Source organism: Lolium rigidum, chromosome 2 (assembly GCF_022539505.1).
Source record: "Lolium rigidum isolate FL_2022 chromosome 2, APGP_CSIRO_Lrig_0.1, whole genome shotgun sequence".
Taxonomy (NCBI): domain Eukaryota; kingdom Viridiplantae; phylum Streptophyta; class Magnoliopsida; order Poales; family Poaceae; genus Lolium; species Lolium rigidum.
In genome coordinates, this window is record NC_061509.1 from 25,446,925 (window position 1) to 25,459,763 (window position 12,839).

The 12,839-nt window shown below is 46.7% G+C and overlaps 1 protein-coding gene and 1 long non-coding RNA gene across 3 annotated transcripts in view; one reads left to right on the plus strand and one right to left on the minus strand.

Annotated features, from left to right (window-relative positions):
- Positions 1 to 578: 578 nt before the first annotated feature.
- Positions 579 to 4,013, minus strand: LOC124686109. 2 transcript variants are annotated; one of them, XR_006997724.1, is made up of 3 exons: positions 3,913 to 4,013; positions 1,206 to 1,451; positions 579 to 1,115 (listed from the first exon to the last, which is right to left on the minus strand). It is a non-coding gene; the product is annotated as an uncharacterized LOC124686109 (long non-coding RNA). The 2 variants fall into 2 exon arrangements; XR_006997723.1 differs by lacking the exon at positions 3,913 to 4,013 and adding an exon at positions 3,749 to 3,867.
- A 2,317-nt stretch (positions 4,014 to 6,330) lies between these two features.
- Positions 6,331 to 12,839, plus strand: part of LOC124691453 (disease resistance RPP13-like protein 4) — a 37,166-nt gene continuing 30,657 nt past the window's right edge. The window contains exons 1-2 of the mRNA XM_047224732.1: positions 6,331 to 6,958; positions 7,157 to 7,371. Of these exons, the coding sequence (XP_047080688.1) occupies positions 6,331 to 6,958; positions 7,157 to 7,371 (843 nt within the window). The remainder of the gene's footprint in view (positions 6,959 to 7,156; positions 7,372 to 12,839) is intronic.

Sequence of the window (12,839 nt, forward strand, 5' to 3'; positions counted from 1 at the left end):
AAACAAAAAAGAAAAGTTGCAGTAGCATAGCCGGCCAGGTTAAGCTTGCCGTTCGTTAACCCAAATCCATACCCACTCGATCCATTTAGGTAGGGTACAGCCATCCACCCGCGTATCACGTGTGCTCCTCTCGTCTCACGACTAGCTAGCTGCTGCTGCTTGGTACTCCCTCCGGTCATATTTAATCGACGCGTGGGGAGAAAAACATTTCAGAGTTACAACTTTAAATTTCCATCCTAAGTATTTCAAAATCTAACAACGCACCCCCTAATTCCATCGATCCAGTCCACGAGATCTATTCCGCCTCAGCTCCGCCCGCTCCACTGGATGGATCGATCCCAGCACTGGTCGGCTGGATCGATCGATCGAGCAGCGCTCCACTGGATGGATCGATCCCAACACTGGTCGGCTGGATCGATCGATCGAGCAGCGCCAGTGATTCGCCACCCGCCTGCGCGCGCTGCTGGAGTTGCCGGCCAAGTTGCCGGAGCTACGGCTTCTGGCCGCCAGGTTGCCGGAACTGCCGGCGGCGCTGTTGCCGGAGCCGGAGCCGGAGTTGCCGGAGCCACCGATTCCCGCTGCCAAGGTGCTGGAGCTGCCTCTTCCGGCCACAAAGGTACTGGAGCTGTCGTTGTTGGAGTTGCTGGAGCCGCCGCTTCCCGCAGCCAAGGTGCCGAAGCTCCCGCTTCCCGCCGCCAAGGTGCCGGAGCTACCTCTTCCGGCCACCAAGGTACTGGAGCTGTCGCTGTTGGAGTTGCTGGAGCCGCCGCTTCCCGCAGCCAAGGTGCCGAAGCTCCCGCTTCCCGCCGCCAAGGTGCCGGAGCTACCTCTTCCGGCCACCAAGGTACTGGAGCTGTCGCTGTTGGAGTTGCTGGAGCCGCCGCTTCCCGCAGCCAAGGTGCCGAAGCTCCCGCTTCCCGCCGCCAAGGTGTCGGATGTGCCACCATGCCAGCTTGCCCGCTACCTACTCCGGGTCCGTCGTCTCCAACCTCCGGCAACTCCAGCATCAGGTACGAATCTTCCATTGCCACGTCAGTTGTGCCAGCATGGAGGCCGATGTTGTCCCAGTGCATCACCATCTCAACGTCGTCCTTCGCGTGACGATTCACCGTGATCTGCGGGCACACCACAAATGAGTTTAGCCGTCGACACATATAGCTGAAAGTCTACATGCAGAGCGAAATGGACAGAGTTGCAGGAATCACCTTCATTAACGGCAATCACTTGTTGACGAGTATGTCATACGTGTTCTGCGAGATCCAGCAGAACCATCAACCACTGATTCATAAGGAGTAAGCGGTCGTGCAATTGTTATGATACGAAGAGCTAGGAACCCTGAGCAGTCCTTGGTATGTTCCAGTTGTATGCCTGTGCAAGTGATGCTGGGCACTTTGTTCAGATCAAGATGGCCCTCAGAAGCCACCGGCTTCTATTTATCCTTGAAGTCAATCCTGGAAAGAACAACATACTGTGAGCAAGACTACATAATCTTGTGAAATGAACAGCGAAAACTAAGGAGTTGCAGAAAACACAACTCCTGATCCCTGCCTTGTTCTACTCTCCTGAAGCCGGCGAGGTAGACCCCTGGATCGAGGAATCTGAATGGCCACGCAAGATATATGTGTTCTCGTCAAACACGGGCTGCTGGGAAGCGAGGCATTTCGTCCGAGAAGGGGATGCTGCAAGGATCGTCGGCGACGACGGCAAGATGCATGTGGTTTACTGGAAATTCAGCGCTGTCTATCTTCGAGGAGCACTCTATGTGCGCTGCAGTGCTGATTTTCTCATGAGGTACATACTTCTTCTTTTTCTTAATTTCATTTCACTCTTATCTTATTGAAGATTTCATCTTAAAATAGTGGTACACACAACACCATGATTTCATTCCGCAGAATATCACTGTCTACCAATACATACAGTGTAATTAAACCACCTGCGGGTATCACAGAGAAGGAGTACTACACACATGTTCAGGTTGTAAGATCAGAAAAGGGGGTGTACCTTGTGGAACTTGATAAGCATTATGATGATAAGTGCTGCCTTCGAGTTTGGATACTCGATGAATCGTGTGGCCAGATGAAGTGGATTCTGAAACATGACAAAGACCTCAAGCCCCTGCTAGGTCACCGCGTTTACCGACGAGCTCACTGGACCTTAGAAGATATTAACTACAAATTGTTCCTTTCTTCTGGATTTCAAGAAGAAAAGAAGAAAGCAACGAGTGAAGAGAAATTTGAATGGAACTCTGACAGTGATGAGTATGAAAACATGGTTGACCATTGTTATTTAGAAGACAAGAAGAAATCAGTAGTTGGAAAGGAATTGGAATGGAACTCCAACACTCGCCGGCTTCAGGAGAGTAGAACAAGGCTGTTAGAAGGAGTGAAAACAGGGAAAGGGGGACACTTGAACTCAAATCACTCAAAGTTAATCGAGAAGTCATGAGGGATTTTATGTGTCACAAAGTGATTCCTGCTATCCTGGACCTGTGGCCGGACGAAGATGCAGGAAGAACAATCTATATCCAACAAGACAACGCTACACCTCACATTCGGCCTAATGACCCTGTTTTTCTACAGGTTATAGCACAGACTGACCTCAACATTCAGTTGATCCAACAACCTCCTAATAGTCCTGATATGAACGTTCTAGACCTATGCTTCTTCCGGTCTATTCAGTCTCTCACCGACTGCAGGGCGCCTAAAAATATCAGAGAACTGATTGAAGCCGTGGAGCAAGAATTTCAAAATTATGAGGTGGATAAACTAGCTAAAAGCTTTGTGACATTACAGACATGCCTGAGAGAGACTATGAAGTTCCAAGGAGAGATTGGCTATGAAATCCCGCACATGGGTAAAGATAAAAGGCTGAAAGAAGGAAGACTCCCTATCGCCCTGAACTGTAAAGCTGAGCTAGTTGCAGATACATTAAAACTTATAGGAGAAGCACAAGCAATTGATAGCAGTAGCAGCAACAAAGAAGAAAAGGCAGAGCAGCTCAAGAAGTTGTTCTTAGAAGCAGCAAAGAAGCGAGAGCAAGCAGCAGCACAAGAGAAAGCAGCAGCACAAGAGAAAGCAGCAGCACAAGATCATAGCAGAGCAAGCAGCAGCACAAGAGCAAGCAGAAGCACAAAAGGATAGTAGAGCAAGCAACAACACAAAAGGATAGTCAAAGAAAATTCTTGAGTAAACACTAAACAGGTTGTAGTATAAATATTAAGCTTCAATTCTGTCCATAATCAGGTGGTGGTAACATTTCATGACAATGAAAGACAATGGATGTAATGCTCTATGTTAGCTATAGATTTGATCTGTAAGTGTAAATCGTACCACATATTGTTCCTTTTCAGTACTCCAAAGAGATCGAGTATGATATCTTTAGAGCATATAATAGTGCATTTTGTATGCCATTGGCATGGAAGGATACACCGTACATGCATTCCTGGAGAGGATTACTACTCCAAGCATAAGTGTGTCCTAAGAACAATTTTCATTTAACCAAGATGCAGTACTACTCTAAAGATCCGTAAGGAATATTAGCCAAATTAAACGCACCAGTGTTACCATTTTCTTTCGATTACCAAACATAACTCCACTAGGAATATATGCTCGCATTGCATATATGCTGGCAATACATACATGTAGCCCAATCGATCGAACTGCAAAGTCTACAAATCAAGCAACTCATGAAGCTACCCTGGATCAACTTTGATCTAGCTAAGGCGAAAGGCAGCTGCAGATGCGCTCACCTATAATCAGCAACTCAACGCAGTGTAACCGAGACATCAAATCGAATACTCCAAGGCCCGACAGGGAGAATAGTTGAATAAAACTGTAAGCAACCAATGCGAGCATTGCAGATACGAAGATAGCGAGACAGAGAACGAAAAAAAGGGAGCTTGCTCGCGCGCACCTTGTCGTCCCTGTTGCAGAGGCAGCCGAGCAGCGCGGCGCGGTCGTCGGCCCTCAGAGCCTGCCTGAGCAGGACGTGGAGCGAGTCCGCGCTGGGCGGCACCACCGTAGCTGCTGCCGCCGCCTGGTCCTCCTCATCGGCGGCGCCGTCCACGTCGTCGGTGGGCAGGTTCAGAGCCGCGAGCTTCTCCGCCATGGTCGGCTCGCTCAGGTCGTACTCCGGACCGGCGACGTTCGCATCGGCCGTGGCTGGAGGAGACGGAAGCAGACTAGTGTCACGAGTCGGCAGTTGATTGATCGTCGGATCGGAGAGGGAGTGTGTGGGTGTTACCTGGTGGCGGGGAGGCGGAGCGGTCGCGTCGCCGGCGGCGGCGCGAGCGCGAGCGCGAGCGCGCGAGCAGGAGGAGGAGGCGGACGACCTCGAGCGCGCCGGCCTCCGCCGCGACGTAGAGCGCGGACTCCCCGGCCTCCGTCTGCGCGGCGACGAGCGCCGCGGTGGAGCCGGACGCCTCGGCGTCGTCCAGCAGGCGGCGCACGGATCTCCGATCTCCGCCACCGGATCTCCGATCTCCGCCACCGGATCCGTCAAAAAAATCGAATCTTTTTGCAGGATCCATCTGAGAAGTGGAGACTGAGATGCAGCATGAAAAGGAGGCGAGGAGGAGAAGGGAACGGGGACTGGGTGCATCGGCTACGGGTGGGAAGAAGGCAGCAAGGAGGAGGAGAAGGGGAGCGGCGGCGACGGCGATGCAGTGCCGGCGGCGGGGACGCTGTCGAGAGTGCCAGGGGAGCGCTAGGTTTGGGGGTCGGGGCCTGGGGACATGTCTCGTGAGGATGTGGACGGGCGGGTAGGGAGCAGAACAAGGTAAGGGGTTTTTTGTAAATTTTCCGGCGCGTCGATTAAATCCGACCGGAGGGAGTACTTCCGCATAATGTACGTATGTCCATTCAGTTTCTCTGGAAAAGCTACGTACTGTACAACTTCACCGGGTAAATGAAGAGAGGAATAAAGCGCTGGCTGCTACTGTTAATCTCTGGGAAACAAGCTCAGTCTCTAATTGCATATCGTGAACTGATACAATTAATCGTGGCGTTGTTGGGTACGTAGTCTTGCTCAGTCTCTATAATTATACTAACCCACACATCGTGAACTGATCCATTCACATGCTCTTTCCACAAATGACGCTAGATTCGTACTGGTTAGTACTACCTCCGATTCAAGGAATAAGGCGTCCTCGTTTTACGTGCTTTTCGTTTGACTAAGTATTAGTTTAAATATATAAAGATTGTTTGTATAAAATTAACATCATTAGAAAGTTTTTTTCAATACGAATCCAACGATACTAATTAATTACATATAGTATAACCAAGATTTTGTTGCTCAATTTTTATGGTCAAAGTTCGTCTTGGGATACGCGTGCACCTTATTCCTTGGGTCGGAGGTAGTACGAGTGTCAGAACGGACGGAAAGTCAGACGTCTTTAAGGATAAATGCACGCATGTGACTGACACTGAAGATGAGCTGTACTGGCTTTAATCAAGTACAAATCGCAAGAGCAAGCACCTTGCACTAATGTGAGCGCACCCATCCCTAAGAAAGGCATCTCACTTTTCTGAACAATCTGAAGCAATTGTATGTTAATCGAGCGTCATTAGTGGAAACAACATGTGGATGGATTGGTAGACAATGTGGGACTTGGTATAAGTACAGAGACCCAAGGTAAGTGTGTGTGGTGCCGGAGGCCTTCGGCCGAGTCCTTTTGAGCCCTTCACATGTACGAGTTTGAACACAAGGTAATTTGATTTGGATCCCTCTGTTCAGCTAACTTTGATAGCATCTATGGATCGCTGGCATCTGACTTTCTGACCATTAGTGGAAACAGCATGTGGATGGGCTAGCTGCCCTTCACTTGACGCAGATGAGAGCTAGACGAGGACTCAACATCCATCCATTGATTCTTCAAGGTAATTTCGGATCCCTCTTTGTTCAGCTGACTTTGCATGCATCTAGCGATCCAAGTAGCTTTTTGCATATTTTGTTTGTTTCTCATGTTTATAGATAACAACTCGCGTGTCCCTCACGTAATCATGTCAGATATTTCAGTGGTGGTGCCTCGTCCTTAGCTTTTGATCCATAGGAGCTAGAGCAGGACCCAACAACCATCCATCCTTGAAGGTAAATAGGTAATTTTGGATCATCCCTCTCTATTCAGCTGCCTTTGCTTGCATCTATCGATACAAGTAGCTTTTGCCTACTTTATTTGTTTCTCATGTTACAACTCGCTTGTTCCTCATGTAATCGTCTTAGAAATTGCAGCAACCCACCTTTCTTCACTTTTTTTCTTGGTAGTAAGTAGTTACACCGAGTGTTGGGGATGATATATGTTTTATCTTTGTTACAGAAAAAACCGCCGCAAAAATGGCAATGGTGCTGGATGCTTTTGCATCCTACGTGCAAAACTTGCTGACTGAGATGGCAAGAGAAGAGGTGCACATGCTGCTTGGAGTCAAAGATGAGATCGACAAGATGGACGTCAAGCTTGGGGACCTCAAGAACTTCCTCACTGATGCTGATAGGAGAAACATCACTGACAAGACCATGCAAGAGTGGGTGGCTGAGCTCAAGCGTGCCATGTATGAAGCTGCTGACATCCTTGACCTATGCCAACTCAAGGCCATGGAGCAAGGTCGATCAACCGTAGATGTGGGGTGCTTCAACCGCTTGCTCTTTTGCCTGCGAAATCCAGCCCATGCCCACAACATCGGCACCCGCATCAAGGAGCTCAATAAGAAGCTTGGCACCATCAAGGAGCGAGGCGATGCTTTCAACTTTATACCTCTTGGTTCCTATGAGGACCGTAACAGCAGGGTGCATGCCTCTCATTCTGGTATTCGCAGCCGTGAGACGTCGGGGGAATTTGATCGGTCGGGTGTAGTCGGTGAGAAGATCGAAGAAGACACAAGAGCAATCGTTGATATCATGCTGACTGAAAAGGAGGGCAACGCCAACATCATGGTGGTTGCCATTGTTGGGGTCGGCGGAATTGGTAAGACCACTCTTGCACAGAAGGTATTCAAAGATGAAATCGTTAATGCCGAGTTCGACAAGACAATATGGTTGAGCGTCAACCAGAACTCTGACAAGATTGAGCTGATCAAGACACTCATCACACTCGCTGGAGGAGAATATAGTGGTGGAACAGCGTTGGCTGTGCTTCAGCCAATCCTTACTACTACCCTGAAAGGGAAGAAGCTATTTATAGTGATGGATGATGTGTGGAGCCCCACAACATGCGCTGACGTGATTGGAAGTCTCTTGGCTAATGTTGTTACTCGAGGTAGCCGAATCCTCGTCACTACTAGAGATGAAAAAGTTGCTCGAGGGATGAAAGCTATATTTCCCTATCACCGTGTCGACAAGTTAGAGGAGGATGATGGCTGGTCATTGCTCAAGAATCAGGTACTTAACAGAACTCAAAGCATCTTTCAAAACGGCTAGATTTTAGCTTGATTTGAAGTGAATATATACTTTTAGCGCATTATTTTATTTCTTTTCTTTGTGAATACAAGACGGATCCATACCACACATGGACACTATTGGCATGCCACAACACATGCAAACCTCTATACACAGTAAGTAAATAAGGCATGATATTATGAACATGAACATGATATTATTTCTTTTACAGGCTAGATTTTTTCGAAATGGAAAAAAAATCTAGATTGTATGTTGGTAGCTAAATAGTTTCTAAATTTAGGCTAGACCTTCCAAAGGTTTATTATTTTCTTTTAGATGTTTTAAATATATCTAATCGCCATATAAAATGGAAATCCAGATCTTGTTTGTTAACTAGTCGTCCGATGAATCAGACGGTCGAGAGCGACTTTCGCCCATATTAAAACGTGCCCGAACCGGCCTCCCCCAAAACCTAGCTAGTTCATTTTCCCCTCACTCCCAGCTCTCTGCTCACCTCCTGGCGGCACGAGAGGAGACGGCGTCGCGCGCCCAGCACGTCGCCGGCAAAGAGAGGCCCCTCTCCCCCTGTTCTTTCTTCCTCTTCCACCGAAAACCCGACGACCAACTCGAAATCATAGAAATGCACCTGAGGATTACAAATTGAAGCAAGAACTGAGCAGAAGTACTCTACTCTCGCGTATCGAAGCAAGACCTAAGCATAACTCCTCTACTATCACAGATCGAAGTAAGAACTAAGCAAAACTACCAGATCGAACCATGAACTAAGTTAAGCTACTCTAGCCTTAAAGATAGCACCTACCGTAGTGTAGATCTAAGCGAGGGTTGGGAGGTACTCAAAGTGATCTGATAGTCTGTCTAGGCGGAGGAAGACAATGACATGTCGGCGAGGCGTAGGAAGATGAACTGCCGCGGCGGAGCTTCACGGTATAAATGCTAGAAACTAGCAAGGTGAGCGATGTTTTGTCTATTGGGTGCATATGCTCCTTTTATTTTAAATGCATCTTTGATGCATCTTAGAATGTAAAAAGGATGCAAACGGAAAAAAAAATTCACGTGCACATCTTTACATGCTACATGCGAACAAGTCTTTTAGTGAAAAAGTCGACTTATCGTTTGAGCTGTATAAAAAGAGAAAATTTAAAGATATGTCTTTGCAAGACATGTTTTGTCTTTCATCATCAGTCATAAAAAATATTGTATTTCACATAACAGTACGAACGCACATAGATCATCGGGATATACATGCAAATTTTCTTATACAAATCTTTTATCTATTAAACATATATTTTTAAAATAAAGGAAGCATATGCATCCAGAAGAAAATTTTAATATTAGGTATTATTCTTGTATCATGCTCACAGATACATTATCCGTCCTTGGAACAAACTCAGTTGTGTGCAGCCGGAGTGTGAGATTGTCAGAGGGAGGCTCCATGTAGAACAACACTATTCCCTAGCACGTGTCGCCTAAAGGGTGACACAAGAGATCTTCATCCCGTCCTCCTCCATAACCCTGTGCTCGGCGGGAAACCCTATATACATACATCAGATTGTGTCCAAAGTTAAATTCATGAGATAAAAAAATTGCATGAATTTTCACGAAAAAAGTAATCCACGATCCTTAAAATATCACACAAAACAACTGTTACTGTGCTGGAAGCATTTTGTTTGTATCGGATCCAATGTAGAAAAATTAAGCACTACGTTACCACAAAACAATTCTTTAGCAGGGCGTTCTTTGTGGTCAAGGTTGTCATGTCCATGTGTAGATCCAGAAGGTGGTCATGATTTCAGGAATGGAGAATTGGAGTGCGGTGAAAATAACTTTGAAGAGTCCGGACTTCTTCAGATTAAACTGATATTTTTATAAACATGATAGGCGATAATAAACAATAAGAAAACCACAGCAGACGCAAGATTTTAACAGGAAAAACCTCTTTGACAAAGAGAGAAAAAATCACGGGCCCTACACTCAATGAAACTTTATTATATGGGGTGTGTTTACAAATGTCGTGGATTATCTTATGAGGAAATTAATCGTAGCCGACGGCTTACAAGAGGTATAAATTCGCTTCAGCCCAAGCCTCCCGGCAGTGGTCCTCCCTTTGCTCCATCGTCAACCTTCTTATTAAATTTGGATCACAACTACAACAGATGTTATTGTAGACCTGAATCCCTTCATTTTAAACGACATGATTGTTTCTCATCAATGGTTTAATTTGCTTCTCAAGCTCTGAGTTCAACATTACAAAACTACTAAACCATTTAATATATATAGTATTTATTTTTTGTCAAAAAATATATAATATCACGAAGATACCAATTACTTAAAACCTCTGCAACAACAAAATATCCTTTGCCGATGCACACAACCCTACTAATAACAGGAGAAGAAGATAGTATGGACATTGGAATTTTGGTTTGTAAGATGAGTTTCATTGTTACAAAGATGGTTACATAGTTAAAATGTTCGCACATGTAAAATAAAATGGTCACGTAGCTTCGTAATCATCTCAAGCTGACAAATTGTTTTGTACAAGACAGAAAATTTCACACCGGCCGTTTCATAATAAGTGTCGGAGAGTTTAAATTTTAACTAAAATTCTGACAATTATTATAAATCGGAATAGAATATGTTTGGCAGTCTATGGAAAGATCATGCGCATGTCAAAACAAAATTCATATGCCTTCTCCATGTCAATCGTGTCACGTCAAGGAAATTCTCGTGATGGTTGCAAAACACCTCAACAATCGTGCACCAAGTTCGAAAATCCACCAAAATTCATTTTATTGTGCGGGTTTCGTTAGAAAAATCACATGTTTCTTTTAACCGTGTAAACGGGATGGCTGAGAACAAGGTTTGTTTGTAGACATTAGGAATCTTGATGGTTTTTGAAACTTTCTACTCTAACTCACCGAGGTAGCTCAAGGCGCCTTTCTACTCTCACACACTAGGTTTGTGTAATTTTTTTAGGCCCACTTGTCAGCTTCTCTCACACACCCTCATATCTCCTGTCTACTCTCTCACTCTAATTCACCGAGGTAGCTCACCGGAGTCGTCCTATCCTCCGCCGCTGGTCAAGCTCTCCGCAACCGCACGCTGTTCTCACGGTCTTGCCTACAACCGGAGCCAATCGACCCACAACGGGAGGTAGACCAAGGCGTAGTCGTCCTCGCCACCGGTGTGCGGTGTCTTGTGACCATCACTGGGCTCAGACGATTCGATAATGTTGTTAGCAGCAGTAGGTCACACCGAATGCACTAGGAATATGTGGTCGTTGGGATGCCAGCGGCAGCCATACCTCTGTAGTGCTCAGCACAACAACCCTAGAGGGACTGTATAGCACATAGACTTAGGGGAAACAAAGAGGATCCCTCCATGGAGCTAACATGGTTCTTAAGAATGGCGGGCTTACATGAAGGTGCGAAAATCGATGGTGGCGACATGGCTAGAAACGAGGAAGTTGACGATGGTGTCAACCCTTGGAGCTATGATCCAATTCCTTTTGTCACGAGGCCTCAACAATGCGGAACTTCTAAAGACACCGGTGAAGCTCGAGGTGGCTCATGGCCAGAGATTTCCGCTACATGTGCTGGTTCGTGGTCAACATCGCATTCTGGAGCACACCTATGTCTGTGGTGAACGGCAAGAGCCAGAGCAGCCGCATTGGCTCCAACAGGGCAGCAAGGAGGACTATCGTGACATGCTAGGGTAGCGGATGGTCCTATAGAGCATGGAAGTGCTCCACGGAGGGAGGTTCAGAGTGGCACACAATTGATGTTGAGACTGTGCGGGTATTTCACGGCGACATGCGTGGAGCAGGGGAGGTCGGCGTCGGCGTACTCATTGGAGGCTGTGGAGGTGCGCACTGCTGGAGGCTGCCGGTGGCACTGTAGGTTTGGTCTGACACTAAGGATTTTTAATATTATAAAGAAGGGGAAATTTAAAAAAAACACCAACTTTATATATGTCTCTCTCCGTTCGTCACCGCTATGCCACATCATCCTAACAACGGGCCCACTCAATCAAAATCCTTTTAGGATGGTTTAAAGAGACAATCAGTGCTCTTTGAAATGTACAAGCATAATAATACAGGTGGACTTTTTTCGAACATTAGGAATCTTGATGCTTTTGTAAACTTTGTCCGCAATTGTGGTGTTTCTTTTTAAAAATTTCTCACTAGAAAGAGTGTGGAATTTTGGTGGCACATTAGCTATACCACCCCACTAGGTCTTGTTGAGGTTTTTACTTGTCCCAACCATAAGCTAAACCACCAGAATTCACACAGTAAGTTAAACCATCATAATCTTTACTATTAAATTGCAATAGGTGGTTGCCTGGTGTCACACTTGGGCTTGGTTTTATTCTAATTTTATTTAGGCCCGAAGTCCTCTAGACGGCCGCCTAATCTTCTCTCAATCTAGACCCGATCCAAAATAGTCAATACCGATCCAAATAGTTAATACCGATCCTAACATATGTTAATCAATCGACGATCTGTTTCCGACTCAATCTTAATCGAGCAGGTAAGTCAAATCTACTATAAACTGAACATGCCGCAAAACAGTGCGCCCATCTTTGGTTAAATCTGAAAATAAGCCAGGGCCTTACCGTCGAGTTTTGCGTCTCAGCAAAGGAAGCCATGGCGTTGGCAACCATCGGGAGACGGGAGTTGGGGAGCGACGTTCGCCCATCGGGAGTTGGGGAGCGACGTTCAGCGGCGGTGGCCATGGGACTGGGAGCAAGCCTGACTGGGACTATGGTCTTACGACGGAGGCCATCGAGAGTAAGCACGGACATGCAGCGGCGGCGCAACCTGACAATCCTTCTCTACTGTGACCTTCTTGGCGGTGTGGGTGAGGATGTCGAGCATGTTGCAAGCTGCACCGGTGGCCGAGTCCGCTAGGCGATCATGGACTTGCCAGTGCCGACCCAGTGGCCAGGCGGCGCGGCCATGGTGATGGCGGAGACACGACCAGCGACGAGATCGTTGGTCGCATGCGCCCGTGGGCCGTATGGTGGAACTCTACAAGCCGGTACTTGGCGTGCCAGTGTGGCCCCGAAGCATGCCGCATAGGCCAAGCCAATCAGTCTATTATTCAGACATGCAATATGCATGCGACGTTCTACTGCTTTGGACATATGCGAAGCCGGCGACGCGTTCTACTGAGTTGCTAGGCGTTGTTATCGATCTGATCCGGCAGCTTCATCGGGTGGCTCGTGTTGTATCCTTGAACCAGCGGACTAGAAGCTTGAATGATTTGTTTTTCTGGAATTCATCTCCCGTGTGAATCCTGGTAGAGTTGCATAAATATTTTTCTCTTCATTCATAGAAGGATGATAATCTTCCGCTGACAGTTCAAATGAAGCGATTTCTTTCTACACATGTGCCATCCAACATCCGATCTGACGACAGAGCAAAGGTCAAAGTCATGATTCAGCTACATGTG